The following is a 17,470-nucleotide window of genomic DNA, read 5'->3' on the forward strand; positions in this document are numbered from 1 at the left end:
GGTCAAGGTCACCAAAACCGACTGGTGTCTGCGGAGTCTGTATATACACCATAGTTCCAAATATGAAGACAATCCAGTGTTTAGTTCTTGAGATATCGCGGCAACACCGTTTTCCAACTCCAAAAGCAGATTTGCCTGCTGTGACCTTGAAAATGGGGTCAAGGTCACCAAAACCGACTGGTGTCTGCGGTGTCTGTATATACACCATAGTTCCAAACATGAAGACAATCCTGCGATTAGTTCTTGAGATATCGCGGCAACACCGTTTCCCAACTCCAAAAGCAGATTTACCTGCTGTGACCTTGAAAATGGGCTCAAGGTCACCAAAACCGACTGGTGTCTGCGGAGTCCGTATATACACCCTAGTACCAAATAGGAAGACAATCCAGAGATTAGTTCTTGAGATATCGCGGCAACACCGTTTTCCAACTCCAAAAGCAGATATGCCTGCTGTGACCTTGAAAATGGGGTCAAGGTCACCAAAACCGACTGGTGTCTGCGGAGTCTGTATATACACCATAGTTCCAAATATGAAGACAATCCAGTGTTTAGTTCTTGAGATATCGCGGCAACAAACAGGTGGGACGTACGGACGGTCGTGAATACTATATCCCCCGCTTCACGCTTTCGCGCGGCGGGGGACAAAAAGGATATTCATTGGGTTCTATTAGAGATAAAAAATTAAATAAAAAAGGTTATGTAGTTACTAGTAACTTTCAGCGTTAGTATTGGCTGACATGGACTTGGCCTTGTCTACCAGCTACTGTTCAGAATTGAACATTGCGGTTCTGGACAAAGTACTGGGACAACTGTTATAATATCAAAACTATCCAGGATTCTATACTTTCCTATATGTCAATAATCCATGCATCTTTTGGAAATATCTACAAAAAGCATCGGGCTCAGTTTGGTGAGTGTCTGCTACCTGCCCAAAGTGTGTACAAGAGCACCTGATGGCTGCAGGTACGTGGTCACATCATACGATGCAGGGGGAGCAATCGAAAGGGTAGTGAATCACTCATGTCGTGGGTCACGTTGCAAATCAGTTGGAGGCAGATCGTGCCAGTCTGCCGTTCAAACCTTTTCAGTCACCAAATTCAAGTACTTTTCAAGACTGCTCTTTCAAAATCTGTTGTACTCGTAGAGGGATGAAGGGGCTTGACTAGCCCCTGACACTGTTGTACTCGTCTTGCCCGTGTCACTGTTGTACTCGTCTTGCCCGTGTCACTTTTGTACTCGTTTTGTCACTGTCACTGTTGTAATCGTAGAGGGATCAAGGGACTTGACTAGCCCCTGACACTGTTGTACTCGTCTTGCCCCTGTCACTGTTGTACTCGTCTTTCCCGTGTCACTTTTGTACTCGTTTTGTCACTGTCACTGTTCTAATCGTAGAGGGATCAAGGGACTTGACTAGCCCCTGACACTGTTGTACTCGTCTTGCCCCCTGTCACTGTTGTACTCGTCTTGCCCTTGTCACTTTTGTACTCGTTTTGTCACTGTCACTGTTGTAATCGTAGAGGGATCAAGGGACTTGACTAGCCCCTGACACTGTTGTACTCGTCTTGCCCCCGTCACTGTTGTACTTGTCTTGCCTCTGTCACTGTTGTACTTGTAGAGAGGGATGAAGGGACTTGACTAGCCCAACACTGTTGTACTCGTCTTGTCCCCGTCACTGTTGTACTCGTCTTGCCTCTGTCACTGTTGTACTTGTAGAGAGGGATGAAGGGACTTGACCCGTTGGTTCCGAGACAGCCCAAGGCGGATGCCAGCAGAGGGGGATGTCATAGTTCTGCTCCCAACAGCTGACTTGCACGAACTTGAAGAAGCTGAAATGAAGTGAACATGAGTTGACTACAAATAACAGGTGCAAGGCTTAATAAATTTAAAAAAACACTATTTGTGAGTCCAGATTATTTAAAATTCAAATAAACAAAACCACAGGCACTTGATGCCAGAAAATGTTCTGTAGTGCCTGAGATCAAATCAAGCAGTGATATTCAGGGATATACAAGACAAATGTGTCCCTCACGATCAGCAAGGCTCACCTGGTGGTGTCCACGATGTCTTGTGTCCTGGGATGCCTTTCATTCTGCTCTGTGGAGAGACTGAAGCAACGCTTGGTAAGGAAACTGTTTTCCGTACAACTGATGTTGTCTTGCCAGTGGTTGACTGAAGTTGAGGCTTTGTGGCAGGCCTTTGAGCTGTGCCTGTTCCTGTGGACACAATGCAGTTATTCACAGTCAAAATGAATAGTTTCAATTACAGTCAAGTCCCGTTAATCCGACTTGTTGGTTGCATATGATTACATCGGATTAACGAGTATGTCGGATAAAAAATGAAATTAGGTAGTATCAACGTTCATGATCGAAAATAGGACAATTACACGATAGATAATGATTCAAACAACTTGAAATTAAAAAGGGAAAAAGGAAATATTCATATTGTTATGTTGCATTGTTAGCAGAATATGTTTTCTAATCATGCAACCTCTAAAGTTTGTTATGGAGTGTATGACTGATTCAAAATATTTTTCAAAGCATAGTCTAGAATGGAAGTGGACAATTTGAAACTAGTGCCGCAATGCTTAAGAAAGCTCCTTTCTTAGTGGCTAATGTCAACTTCCTGTTTGTAATTTCATTGGTCGGTCAAAGTTCGCGAAAGGTCGTTCTGACGTGACATGTAATGGGATGTATTCAGCAGTAGCGTGTATCCGATTTTAATGAGATTGAGGTAATCTAGGCATGTAATTAATCCTGTTTTGTTTATCGCTGATCGCTGTGTAGGATTAACAAGATGAGTGATTTCAGCAATTCATTGCAAATTAGGTGTGTCAGAGTCGGAGTGCAAGACTGTTGGTTTAACCAGTCTAAATGGCACTGATTTAATCGGTTCCCATCATTTGTGTCAGATAAAGCCGATTGTCAGATTAACGAGTGTCGGATTAACGAGACCTAGTGTCAGCTTGGTGGGAGGCATCCCTGACGTGATGCACAGACATAAGACATAAGTATGACAAATAAAGTCATCACTAGTATCCACTGTAGGTATTCTGCGGTACCAGGAACCTACAGTTGTTGTTACGGTATGAGGTTACTAAATAGACTGGTTAACAATTTACTTAATCCTGTAAGGAAATATACAGACGGAAATGCTTGAAAACATTTGAAATTTGAACTATCCCTTTGGATCTTAACATTAAACAAACTGGCTGGGGCTAGCTGGTTTGTGCAAGGTTTTAATTTAATGGCTGCTAATACTCAAACTATGTGGGGTAATTTAGGTGTGCAGTAAGGCATTATAGTATCTGGGTATAATCAGTTTTACTTCATTTAAAACTTAAGCATTGAAAAATATGTTCCATTCCTTGTCGATCACAATAACAAATATGGCTTCCTTGTGCTTCACCGAATGTGAACAGAAATATATAAAGCCACTTAAATAAAGTAATGATGACAGCTGCAGGACACTCTGCAGAACTACTTGAGTGTTTCTGTTACTGAATTGAATGAAGGTCACATGCACAGAATTTAGTTATTCATAAATCTTTGAGGTTCAATCAGTAAAAATGGCTATAGAAACACCTTGAAACATGTTGTGTCAATTCATATATAATAATGATAATTGTTTTAAAGAAAAGGCAGACACTTTTGAAGCGCCTGTTAAAAAGGCTAGGCTAGAGTGATGACAGTCATTATGAGTGATACATAATTAAACTTGGGTGGATCCAAATCTTTGCATTTGGAAACTTTGTTGAAGGGAAGAAACAGATTGTGATACAGCTGTCAGTTATCTTGTCAGCATCCTTGTACTGACCTGCAGGCCAGACAGCTGGTACTTCACAATTAGCACACATGGCCAAGCAGAATTCACCTCTACATCCTGGTGTCATGATAATCTCGTGTCAATTGCGAGCTGACTTAATTTCTTGTAGCGACTATTTATTCCGAAATACAGAGCCATGTGTCATGCAAGTAGTGTGTACTGATGACAATTCATTGTTGATTCACTATATCAATCCACATGACTTCATGCATTGTCTTCACTAACAACAAAAAGTTTGTTTTGAATTTTGTGATTTGCCAGAAAGAGAAACCTGCAATGTTTGGTACATGGGGATAATGGCATCATTGATTCAACATGTCATAATAATACTATCTACCTGAGGCAAGGGGGTTATATTTTGGCTGGACTAATGAGTCAATACATAGTCCAATCAAAATCGCGTAACGAAATCGACATCCGGTTCGTAAACTGCCGTGCAGATTTCGGTTGATTGCAGGATTAGCAAAGCATGTGAACTGCCAACTCAGAGTCGGCAGATAGTTTTCAAATCTTTTTATGTTTTCATCAAGGTGCTCACGTGATTTGATGCTCACATAGATCTCGATTATAGATCAGATTGTCTTGACTGGGCACTGCCATTTTGTTTGAACCTAAATGGTCAATAGGAAGGACATAAAAGGGACATAACTAGAAATTCTTGCCTAGTTCGGCAAGAGTAGAAACTTTAGTCAGTTAACTATCTTGCCTCAGGAAGATGTAATGATAAATTTGAAACCTCACACTGTTTCACAAGAAATATATATTAACAGTTGCTTTCACTTTTACCTTTTGTAGCCGGAGCAGGTTTTGTCTTGGTTGCAGCAGCAGGATTAGGATTTGTCTTGGTTGCAGCAGCCGGAGCCGGTTTTGTCTTGGTTACCGCTGCAGGCTTCATTGTTGTAGACAGGACCTTGCTGGCTTTAGACTTGGATTTGCTGCCATCATCAAAGTCGCTGTCATCACCTTCATCAAAACTCTGGTCGCTATCGCTATCACTGTCCGCCTCGAACTCACTCCCTGGCAGTAATAATACAAATGGATTATTTCTACCATAAATGTTTGAGTGAGTCTGGTTTAAATCAGTATTTCATGGCGTGTCAGTTTGATGTGGGAAGAAAGCCTGAAGTGAGGCAGGTCCTTGAGCACATGTACGGTGCTGACAAATCTAGAATTGTTTTTAGGATGAACCAGGATTCAAACCCAGGAGTATTGTGGTTCCTTAGACGACCGGGCCACCCTTGCATCATGACTCCCTACAGGACTGGTGTCATGTGAATGTTAATTTATGAAACATGAAGGAATATTCCAACAGTATTCTGATGACTGTTCGCTGGTTTGTCTGTTCCAGACTTGATTATTTACATGTTGTCCTGATACTGTGTTACTGCTGACTGCAGTGTTGAACTAAACAGAAACACAGCACCCTAGTATCACCAGGGGAGGTTTACAGGTGAGGTGAGGTGACATGGGGTTTAATGTCACGTTCAAGATTATTGCACTTATATAGCGACGTGCATACTAAGCTGGTATATAGCTGGTCCAGACTAATGCCGATTAAATAGTGCTCGCCCACCGAGATACCATGCCAGTTTAACACGAATACCCCTCTCAGACACAGTATGCTGACTCTGAGCCGGCCAGTCCTTGTTTCAGCATCCTTGTATTCCCCGAGATTCAAATGACATCAACTATGCCGTCCGGATGACGGAAACAATACACTGGTACGCAAGAATAGATATCTTCACAAGTGCACATACCATTTTGGTGAACTTGGTTATTTCTAACCCTGTTGGTTATAAACAGATAAATGACACCAGACAGTATATCCAAGTACACATTTTAAGCTTGTGAATGAGTTGGTTCTTATAGATTTCTTCAGATTTATTCTCTAAGACTTTAAGTATTATTGTTGACACAAAACAACATATGTTAACGAAGGTTTGCCTTCTAGACATGATAAGCACATAAAAGGTTAACAAATATGTTCAAAGTGTAATAATCTCAATTGAACACTATTGTCAATGTCTGTATCGCTACACTATGAGAAACATATTGTGTCCTGCAGACTGCCAAACCCGGACAGCAATAACAGGAAGTGACCCTATGTTTGAGAGCAATATGGGTCGCCTCGCTTTTTTTATACTTTTTGGTCCCCTCTTCTTCTCAGGCAATCGTTCCCTTAACCCGTAGTTTTAACACCTAACAGAAACTGTACAGAATACCTGTATCAAAATTTGACGGTGTACAAGGCAACCGTAGCTGAATGTATATGTTTACCTTCAGAGTCACTGTCCACATATTTTGATTTCTTCGGTGGACTTGCTGTGACTCGCCTCCGTTTGGAAGGCTGCTCGCCAGACAAGATGTCTGACTCAAGGACTTGTATGACTTCCTCCTCCTCGGCTGGCCACTTCCTTGCCGCGCTGACATGCTGCAACTGATGGTCTGAACCTGGCTTGAAGTCAGGGTCTGGTTGTTCCACTAGTTCAGTGTTTCCATCTGATTCTGTCACCGAAGTCTTGATGCAAGAAGGTGGCGGGGCACTCTCAACTAGGAGACATAGAAAACATGCTGACATAAGACAATATATTCCTGAATGTATGTGTCTGGTGTGTGTGTGGCGTGTGGCGTGTGGCGTGTGGCGTGTGTGTGTGGTGAGTGAGTGAGCGAACGAGCGAGACACACAGAGAGATATATTGTGGGGTGGAAGTTTAACAAACATGGCAACAAACCGCTGACAAATTCTACCATGCACTGAAATTCACATTGTTGACTTACAAGTGGTAGAGTTGAATTTGATGCCACATATCTTTTTTCAGTTATCATGTTTATCAGAATTGCAATTTTTTGTTTTATATTTAAACATGTTAAATCAGTTTACTTCTTTTCCCGGCATCACTTTTTGTGGCTGTGGTCAGTGGTGCCACAGCACTGTAGCTCACCTGAATATGAAGTCAACATTGATAATGTCAACAAAGACAGCCACTAAAAATTGGCGACAGCATTGACCATGTTGACATCTAAATGTTTTCTGCATTAATACTGAGGGCTAAAACCTAACTCTACATTCTACAGATTTTGAAAAATATGTCATCAAAAGAACATGTGAACTAAAATGTGTGAACTCTGACCTGTGACTGTGACCTGATGAGACTTGTCGTCAGGATTTACAACCTCGCTTCCATCGCTGGACGCTTGAGATTCATTGGCAGACAGGTTCAGCGCCGCCTGGAGGTCTCGTTTAAAAAGCTTCTCCTCCAATGACAGCCTACAAACAGTGAGTGATGTGTATGTCATGGTGTGTCAGAGTCAGTGTCAGAGTCCAAAGTGACACAGGTCATAAACAGGACCAGGTATGGTGCTGACAAACCAGGGATCGTAATATGGGATTATTGGATTCAAACCCAGGATCTGTCTTCAGATCAATAAGTTTCTTTCTGTTGTGTACTGTCCGACATAAACATGATAAAGAGAATGTCACATGTATCAACTTTACAAAACAAATACATGCAAACAGACTTCCTAGCAGATTGCTTGAACAAATAATTTTTGTTTTTTGTTTGTATGTTGTTTACCACCGCACTCAGCAATATTCCAGCTATATGACAGCAGTGTGTGTGGACCAGACAATCCATTGATTGACATCATAAGCATCGATCTACACAACTGGGATACGATGACATGCATCAGTCAAGTCAGGGAGCCTCATTGTCACCAAATCAGGGTACGATTTCATTCTGTTTAACCACCTGCACCAGGTGCAGCCAAGTAAATTAATCCAAAATTGTCTGCACCATTTTATCATAAATTTAAACTCTGTATTTTCTGTTAGTTTTAATATTAAATAAACTCAAAGAGAAAATAAACTTGAGAATGTGCTCCAGTATTTTATTTTGAGGAAATCTGTATATGGCTTTTAACATCTTTATATCCTGCACTGGGTACAACCTGCCCTAGCAATGTTTTACCTGCACTGGTGCAGCTTGGATATAGTGAAATCAATCCCTGCCTTACAGCAAGCATGGGTTACTGAAGACAAATCAATAATGAGTAAGTATGGTTTTATGCGATATTCCAGCAATATCACAGCGGGGGCCACCAGAAATGGGCTTCACACATTGTACCCATGTGGGTGAAGACAAATCGGTGTATGGAATGGGCAGTTTTGTCCAGCACACATGACAGACGATGTCTCTACCTCTGAGTGTTCTTGTCAGGCCTTACAGCCTTCTCCGACTTCCTGCTCTTTTCCTTATTCTCTTTGTTAGCCAGAGTTGATTTCTTCTTTCCAGGTGGTGTTGGGTCGGCAAAGTCATCTGACGGGGACAGACAAAGTAGTAGCACAGACACTGGACAAGTGACAACTGACACAATGTGCACCAGAGACAGCATCTCACTCTGCTCACAGTTTGTCATGATCATATCAATTGCAATTTTTTTACTGAATTGAAGTGAGTGAGTGAGTATGGTTTTACGCCACTTTTAGCAATATTCAAGTAATATCACGGCGGGGGACACCAGAAATGGGCTTCACACATTGTACCCATGTCGGGAATCGAACCCGCGTCTTCGGCGTGACGAGCAAACGCTTTAACCACTAGGCTACCCGACTGCCCCTGAATTGAAGTGAAGTGACGTTAACGAACAGAACATAGAGTGGAGTAGTTGGACATTGCACCACCATTTATTATTCTCGGTACAAGTATCAATCACAGTCACACACTAAATAAAAGCTTGAGTAATTTTTTCTGTTCATGTTTTTTCCCCATAAAGTTGCGTATCGAGATACGTATCGTATCATGACCAGAATATCGAGATACGTATCGTATCATGGCCTTCCTGTATCATTGTAGCCCTACTACAACTTACTTCAGTTAAGCCACCATCATGATCATTCTCATACAGATTAGTTTTTATTAAGTTCTATTGGAAACTTGTAATGCACTTGCTTAATATATGAACTGTTACTAAGATACTGTACCAAATTAAATAAATACAAATCAGAAAATGATCTACAAATATAACATTTCAACTACAAAATGTCTTGTGTCTTGTGTGGTTCTGTTCTACCAAGTGGAGAGGAAAAAGTGAACAACCCTTTTGGTAAAACAGAATAATTTTTGGAGTTACTTGAAACCATCCATCGATCAAGGTACTCTATTCTTTGGCGGAAATTTCATTTGCACCTGATGCCGCCATACTTATCCCCTAATTACTACCCTGCAAGCGTGTCCCTTACCGTCATCGCCGTCCCCAAAAGCTGCATAGTTGATTTTCTTTCTCTCTCTGAAACAGTAATCCAATTCAATAACAGCTGCAACAACTTCCCTGACATCTGCAGAACATAGGACACTAGTGAATGCTATAAAGAGATATGTCCTACGTAGTCAGCACTTTTCCACCTGTATGACGGCCACCATTATATAACTGAGTCTGGCAATACCAGTGGTTCATATTAAGATGAGATGGGCATACAACAAGAAGAAGCAGCAGCAAAAGAAATAACAGGAGTTTCTACCCCACAGACATCCTCAAAACATGTTCGTCCAGTCACACATTTATACATACATAACCAGCTATGTAGGGAGACATAATTACACATTCATCAGGACTACCATGGTATTAATGGCAGAGAGGTACATGAACTTGATCAAGGTTGTGGTTTAAAGCTGTGTTAGACATCACAATACACAGCAAATTATGAAATATGTAAATTGGCCAACCACAAACTTGCACTATGTCAAATTTCATAATGCTGTATGTACACGATGTAGAAATGATCAATTAATCGTCAAAAACGACATTTTCAATATGGGTCTGACTATGACACCATAGCTGGGATCATGTTCTACAAAGTTTCAGCTCCATAGGCAAATAATAGACATTATGCTGTAATTTAAGAGGAGATGGTAAAAGTGTAAAAGTTAGTGACGGACAAACAATACCCCACAACATAAGAAAGTGATATGTTCACTTGATTTTCAGTTAGGTGAGCACAACATCTAGGAGGTCCCTTGCTTCCAATACCTCAGCCATGTCAGCAGCCATCCCCGACATGCTGGATACGCTACTATTCTGTTATTTCTAACACTTGACACCCATCAACAAGTTTCAGAGGACAATCTGACAAGATTGACCAGATGCTCAACAAGCTCAAAGCATGCAAAGCTGGAGTTTTATTTTCCAAGATCAGAAGTTGTCAGCTTAAAAGTAGTCAGTTGTGTTTTCCTCAAGTATATTTTTATGAGTAGGCAAACCATTTTTAACATTTTTTACGACTTGTTCTAAAGAACTAACAGGAGAAAAGAGTAATCGATTACGATATTTATGATAATTCAGTAACCATAGTAACAAGCAACATGACCAAGAAATGAAAACCACACTAGCCCTGCCACCACAGGAGTAACTTCGGCTATGTAGTAGGGTCATTATCAAAATTGGTCCTTTTTATGGTCAGTTGAGTAATTCTCAGAAATGGACAATTTTGGGGGGAAATCGAAAATAGATTTGATTACCAAATACATTCATTTATATAAGTAAAAAGATTTAATCACCTTTTATGTAATTTAATCATATAAACATTGTTCAAATAATTCCAGATACAGTAAATTGTCTTGTCAGTGGACTGACATCACATTTGTTCCTGTTACATGAAATGTTTTGAACACTTTATTATTTCATATGGCTCATTTATAGTCTTGTCATTATATCTCATGAATCACCTAATGTTACAGTCTATTTGAAGCAAATGAATACACAATTATATGCTCGTAAAAAAAAAGCACTGTCAGCATGGTCAGTGGTGTAACAAATCATAAATACCTGAAACAAAAGTAATCACCCTTTGAAAATTGAGAAGAAACTGAATGGTCCCTTCTCCTGGTCACCTGCGCATGAGGCAAAGTAGCAGACGACATGAAGAGCAGGCAGCAGAACAGTTAAAATGAATTTGTAAGCTTGACTTGCACTATATTTTTTTCTGTTGTCTTTAGTGTAACATTGTTATCTATCACATGTGCGCTGATCAACAGATTTAGTTTGTTAGATGCATAGAGATTGTTAATTTGTTTTCTTGAGCACATGCTTCTCTGCAGTTGGAGTAGATGTTATTCTAAAAATGCATCAATATTTAAAATATGTCAGTGGTGTATCGGTCAGTGGTGTCATGTTACACTTATGCCAAATGTTGTTACACCATTGACCATAATATGATGAATAGTTCGAAATATTATGTTACTGATAAAATAGTTCAGTTATAGTTTGACATGTTTAATACACATTTGATTCATTTCAAATATGATCAAGTCTTGAAAGGAAACAGAAAAAACCTAAACATTCACAAATCTTGTAACTTACTTTGATTGATTTTGTTACACCATTGACACAATTCATGCCCCCACTGACACTTTAGCAATATTTCTTAATGTACGTGGTCCTTCTAATTGAACAAATCTATGTATTTATTGTCAAAGTAAAGCTTTTACAAACTGATATAAGTTTTTTTTATAAACTCATCATAAAAATAGATGCAAAAGAACATTTATGATTACCACACAACACCAGTGTTATTACAAAGATTTAATTAGTTGTGCCACTGATATAATGACATACTCTTTTTATGAATTGTAGAAGGTAAATGTAATTTAAATGTTCTTTTCATGTATCACAGAAAATAAATATTTTCTTCTTGTTGCAAGAACATCATTTAAACAGCATAAAACATATCTTAAGTTAGTGTTACGCCAATGACAAATTGACATCAATTTGTTTTTATTTACATTAATTCCATTGTTATAATTATGTTATGGGTCTTATGGAGATATATCGTTCCAAGTTTATTAGAAAATGTATCACTTCATATGTACAGGGATGTGAGCAGGATTTCCCGAAAAAAGAGGAAAAGTCTAGGGGGTATGGGGGCATGCCCACCCAGAATTTTTTTAAACATTTGATTGCATTTTAAGCAATTTCGTGCAGTTTGGACAACATTCACACCAAGAAATGTAATAAGTCAATGGCAAAAGTCAATAAGTCAAATAAACAAGATGGCAGATGCAGTAAAATTTCTAAGTTAAATCAGTACTTTTAAAAAATCGGGCATAGCTTTCGCACCCCTGGCTTCCCGCCAGGTCTGGGAGCAATACTGCCATAAACTTCAACCCCCATCCCCCAGACACAAGGACAACTGTCACAAGCGTGCAATGTCTGACCCTTTCCCCATGTTGAAGCATATTGAAAAAAAACTTACCTTGTACTTACCTTTTGATGAAAAAAACAAAACTCCATTGCAAACATAAGACATTAATACAACATATATCCCCATGTTATGGGGTTTTGGACGCTGAAGAAACATTCATAGTTTTCTCGCTAATCACATGAACAACTGTAAAACATCTTATTCACTTACAGGCTAAAAGACAACTTTATCTTAAAAACAAGCCATCAGATGACTCTGAGTATTTACAATTTCTGTGTGACGCCACATCCAACTTAATAGTGCAAGTATTCGTGATAGAAAACGTATGATGTCCGAAAACCTATGCGGCTGAAAGATCTGATCGAAAACAGGACAATTCGCGATGGTTGTCCGGTTTTCGATCATATTTTTCTGAGTGTTTTTTTCAAAAAAATTATTTAATTTTTACGCGGAAGATGATTTTTTCCGAGGACTACTGTTTTAAAAAACGCGATTTTCCGCGTTTCCGCGGAGATTTCACATCCCTGTATGTAGAACTACCTGCAGCCATGCCTACGTCAAGTGCGGAGAGTGAGTGAGCGAGTGAGTGAGTGAGTTTGGTTTTACGCCGCTTTTAGCAATATTCCAGCAATATCACGGTGGGGGACACCAGAGATGGGCTTCACACATTGTACCCATGTCAGGAATTGAACCCGGGTCTTCGGCGTGACGAGCGAACGCTTTAACCACTAGGCTACCCGACCGCCCCCAAGTGCGGAGAGATGTGGGGTAACGACAAGTGTCATTGGTGTAACACAAACACAAACTGTTTATAAAGGTTTTGATACTTTAATCATGCTATTTTGCATTCATGTTAAGAAATCCAATTTTCATTGCATGGAAATGATACTCAAATATGATATGTGATTTTGTACTTAAGGAGATTTTATGTAATAAGAAGTGAAAATGTCGTAGCATTTTTTATTTTTGTTATTTGAGTAACGTTTCTGGTCAGTGGGGTATCACTGATATCATTGGTGTGACTCATACTAATTTTAAAATTCTAATTTTCAGTATTGTCCTTATTAAACACTTGACCTATTAAAGCATACCATAACAATAATCTGAAAAATGAATTTAAACAATAGAACTACATGAACTTTGTTATTTGAAATAATTTATCAACATGATCAAGCAGAAACATACTTTTTCTCAAAACAATATTTAATTTCACAAATACATCGCTTAGTAGACAAGGCAACTAAAAACTGCTTGCCTATACGTAAAAGATTCAATAAGCTGTATCAGTCAACAGAAACAACAGTTTCATTGTGGAAATTTTATTAAATAACAGTATCAAAATTGTTACATCATTGACGACTTTCGGTACATTTAACATGTTTAAAATTAAAAACTGTAGATTTTTCAAATTTTTCATTGATTTCCTGTTTGATTAATCAGTACACTTGATTCACAAGGATTTTAAGTCATGTGTGATGTGGGTTAAGTTTAAAATTAGGCTATTTTAATTTTTATTTTGATCAAATGACGTTATGAAAAACAGGATCAATAGCCAATAGCTCAATAAAGTGGTGACATCATGGCACTTGGAGCAGTATTTCAGTACTATCACTGCATGTCAGCCTATTGTGGGATGAAGCACAAGTAGGATGCTGCACCTGGATGTTCATTATGCTGGAGACCTGCTCACTCACTGTTATGACCATAGCAGAACTTTTACCATGTCCAACAGACTTAATGATTTTAGGTTAGTATTTTTAAGGCAGACAAAGAAAGTGAAACAAATCCATGCTATTACATAAGCATGCTGTCATCATTATGCATAAGGCGAGGTACTAACTTCAAATTCAAGACCCTTGTACATGTTGTAACATTGTTTAAACAATAAAAACCTAAGTGTTGTTTTACGTCCTCTTCAGGGTAATTATTGTTTGAAAAGACCTCAAGGTAATCAGTGGAAAACCTGTGGAATACCCACATTCCTAGCGTCCCTGATGCACCACTACTTTACCATGGTATTGTAAATGGCAATTACCGTATTCGACGTAATAAGCGCCCAGGGTGCTCTCAAAATAAAGAAATAGGGGGCTCTTATTAGAATATTAGTTTGGTGGAAAAAACAGAGTTAAAAGATAAATTTCGTGGTTTGTGCTGACAGTCTGAACTGTTTTTATACGACAGATACATTTTTCCAGAATTTAATTGCCCATAATTAAGGGTGAATATAACACACGAGTGCGCATTATACACGAATAAATAAGTCTTGTGTACATTGATAATTCGGAAGGGGGGCTAATTGGGATTGTTCACTTGCCAATCAATATATTAGCAAATGTCGCCGTGGGCGCTTATTACGTCGAATACGGTAGGTAAACTAGTCCACACTAATGTTGATGTGCATTCTGTGCAGTTGTTAGGAGACTGAATTACTGGCAGAGAAGAGCAAGATATGTGCAAGCTTAGTCATTAGACATGTTAGAGAACACATTGAGCAGAGAGACAAGATCAAGAAGTGAATACTGTACCTCATTCTGTTCTATTTCTGCAAAAACAATCATTTATAAGTAACAATACATCATATACATGCAAACAAAAACTGAATAACTAGTGACGTTTTTTCAACATTGCTCAAGGGTAATGTAGGCCTGGTTATATTCATTCTAGATGCCATAGTTACCATACGGTAGTTACAGACTGATTAATAAATGCTATTACCATGATTACCTGACAATCGTCTTAACAAGTTTAAATTCCGTAAAAGCTTCTGAGAAACAGAGTTATCGTATTTATCGTATTTATTTTATCCACCTTAATAAAACTTTCATGTTTCCTAATAACACGTTGCAAAATAAAATCCTACAAGATATGTATATCACCTTACAACCCCAACACCATGATTACACCAGCTCTTAGTCTTACATGTCTTAAACAATTTCTGAAGTTTATGGTACATGTATATAAAGGATATACCGGTATATACTGCTAGCTGTATCCCACACCAAGAGCACAAGCTCACACAGCCATGAACATAGGAACAGTAAGTGAGTGAGTTGGGTTTAACGCCGCTTTTAACAGTATTCCAGTTATATCGTGGCGTGTCAGCTTAATGTGGGAGGAAAGCCTGAAGTGATGCAGGTCTCACACGTTTACCACTTCAGTGAAACCCAAGAGCACGGGTATGGTGCTGACAAACCTAGAAACATAATTGTGGCAAACAGAGATTCGAACCCACAATCATAGGTTTCTGGCGAGCCCAAGGGCTGAACTCTGCACAGCGAATCGTGGCGCCTTAGACGACAGGGCCACCCATGCCCCCCATAGGAACAGTAGGTGACATGGCAAAAAGGTTGCAGGTCTCACTTTAGGTAACAGGAAAAACTACAAGCAAAACATAGGACACATACACCATGTACATAGCTACGTAAGTGGTGGACCCTTGAAGATCCTGGGTAGAATAGGTCTTCAGCAACCTATGCTTGCTGTAAAAGGCGACTATGCTTGTCGCAAGAGGCGACTAACAGGATGGGGGGGTCAGGCTCGGTGACTTGGTTGATACATGTCATTGTATCCCAATTGCGTGGATCGATGCTCATGACATCAATCACTGGATTGTCTGGCCCAGACTCGATTATTTACAGACGGCCGTCATATAGCTGGAATATTGCTGAGTGCAGCATTAAACAAAATACAAACAAAATGTAACTGTTGACAAATATCAATACTTGTCTAAAGATATTGTGATGTATTATCATATCATGCGCATACAATATATATTGTGACACTTCATCTTTCAACACATCAGTACCAATAATGTATTGCTACACTCCCAGGAAATTCCAGAATTCCAAATAGGTGCTTTTTGGAAGGCAAATTGGGGCTATTTTTTTTATACACTTGTTTTTGTTTTTTGTGTGTAGTTTTTATGTATACCATCGTAAACATCAAAGTATATTAATCATGTTAACAATGAACATGATGAAAATGATGAATTCAATGCAACAATATAAAACTAAGAGTTTATAAGTATTTTCAGAGCTCCAGATAAGCTGCGTATCTTCGTAAAATCCGCATCAGAAATGCAGAAATACGCAGTAAAATAAGATCCAAGCATATCAAATACACAACGAACATTACAGATACGCTACAAAAATAAAACTTGTGCGTATCATCAAAATATTGTGAAGTAACCCTGCGTATTTGATTAGCAAATCAGCAACTTATTTTGAAATTATAAACGGGCATTCCGCCAACCTTGCCAAACTCCACGATGACAGTTACATCATGATCATTTGCCATCACACTTTCTTGTGGAAGTATCGTGGTATTTTTGAGTCCTATAAAGCTCTCGAACCCACACGAAACCAGTTTGCAGGGACTAGATGAATAGTGTTTTTAAATATTTAACTCAAATACCCACATGTGTAAAAATTAAACTAGTTGGAAACAGAAATTTGAATACCCAGATAGAATTACTGATACCCAATGATTTTAAAATGCATGGGTAAAATACCCACAAAACCAAAAGCTTATCTGGAGCTCTGATTTTCCTCTTCATTGGTCAAATATCAATGAAATACAAGTCACCTCGACAAAGCTAAAACATTAACTATATTAAAATGAAAACAGAATCTTTTAACTCCAGTTTGGGAATATTCACTGACATTTTCTGCAGTGCAGACTTCAGCAAAATATCAGCCTCTGAGCAGGTCTAGATGAATTTCAAAACTTCTGATGAGGATATTTATATAGTTAGTCAGAACGAAATCACTTGGGACAGTGCCAACTACTATAAGCCTATGTTATGGTCGCTGTATTGAACGGGTCCAAGAGGAACATAGTAGGCCTATAAGCTAGCAAATATAAGCGTGTGATAACTACACGCTCCGTAGGAACAGGCTAAAGGTAACCATAGTTAAACAAATAGTCATCAAATGTATTGACATAAATTCCCTGTACAGACAAAAGATAAAATGGAAGCCTAAGGCCAGAGTCTCTGATTAGGCCCAGTTTGTTTCTTTCTGGACACATACCAAATGTTGCTCACAACACAAATAAAAAATATCCAATTACGTCAAAATATCATGTGGCAGGCTGACCGAAAAAGTTGATTGGTTAAAAAAAGAAATCTAAAGAGGTGTGAGCCTCCTAACAGCTGTTCAAATGTCACACCATTACCACTTAACCATTGGTACACTTTTGTACCGTTCCTGCACTGCAGTCACGGGATTCCACAGCGGTCAGAACACCAGGCACTTGTTTGTGCCTTGCTGTCGTTACTTATCTAACTAACTGTCACAAATCCAGATTACCTTTTTGATCTACGTGTTGACATCACTATTTAACCGTTTATGTCAGTGCCGTAGAAACGTCCTGTAAATGTTAACCTTTCTTATATATTATGTTTTACTGTAGCAGACTGAAATTCCCTCCTTTTCATGAAGTAAAGCTAGT

The 17,470-nt window shown here is 39.0% G+C and overlaps 1 protein-coding gene across 3 annotated transcripts; it reads right to left on the reverse strand.

The window, feature by feature from the left end:
- Nucleotides 1-1,391: 1,391 nt before the first annotated feature.
- On the reverse strand, nucleotides 1,392-17,454 carry LOC124145821 (RAD51-associated protein 1-like). 3 transcript variants are annotated; one of them, XM_046515765.2, is made up of 9 exons: nucleotides 17,329-17,454; nucleotides 14,545-14,561; nucleotides 9,062-9,108; nucleotides 8,021-8,138; nucleotides 6,954-7,090; nucleotides 6,100-6,372; nucleotides 4,609-4,839; nucleotides 2,046-2,213; nucleotides 1,392-1,826 (listed from the first exon to the last, which is right to left on the reverse strand). In XM_046515765.2, exons 2-9 carry the CDS (start codon nucleotides 14,547-14,549, stop codon nucleotides 1,696-1,698), a joined length of 1,110 nt encoding a protein of 369 aa, XP_046371721.2. In that variant the 5' UTR covers nucleotides 14,550-14,561; nucleotides 17,329-17,454; the 3' UTR covers nucleotides 1,392-1,695. The 3 variants fall into 3 exon arrangements, with proteins under 3 accessions (XP_046371721.2, XP_046371720.2, XP_046371719.2); XM_046515764.2 differs by lacking the exon at nucleotides 14,545-14,561; XM_046515763.2 differs by lacking the exons at nucleotides 9,062-9,108; nucleotides 14,545-14,561; nucleotides 17,329-17,454 and having other exon boundaries at nucleotides 8,021-8,244.
- Between the last annotated feature and the right edge of the window lie 16 nt (nucleotides 17,455-17,470).

This window comes from Haliotis rufescens, unplaced genomic scaffold (genome assembly GCF_023055435.1).
Source record: "Haliotis rufescens isolate VD_foot unplaced genomic scaffold, xgHalRufe1.0.p SCAF_6, whole genome shotgun sequence".
Lineage (NCBI taxonomy): Eukaryota > Metazoa > Mollusca > Gastropoda > Lepetellida > Haliotidae > Haliotis > Haliotis rufescens.

Coding starts and splice junctions, on each gene's coding strand:
- LOC124145821 (XM_046515763.2), bottom strand. CDS start 8,244: ATGATCATGACAAACTGTGAGCAGAGTGAGATGCTGTCTCTGGTGCAC. Junction 7,091..8,020: donor CCTGACAAGAACACTCAGAG/GTAGAGACATCG, acceptor CACTGTTTGTAG/GCTGTCATTGGAGGAGAAGC. Junction 1,827..2,045: donor GACATCGTGGACACCACCAG/GTGAGCCTTGCT, acceptor ACTTCATTTCAG/CTTCTTCAAGTTCGTGCAAG.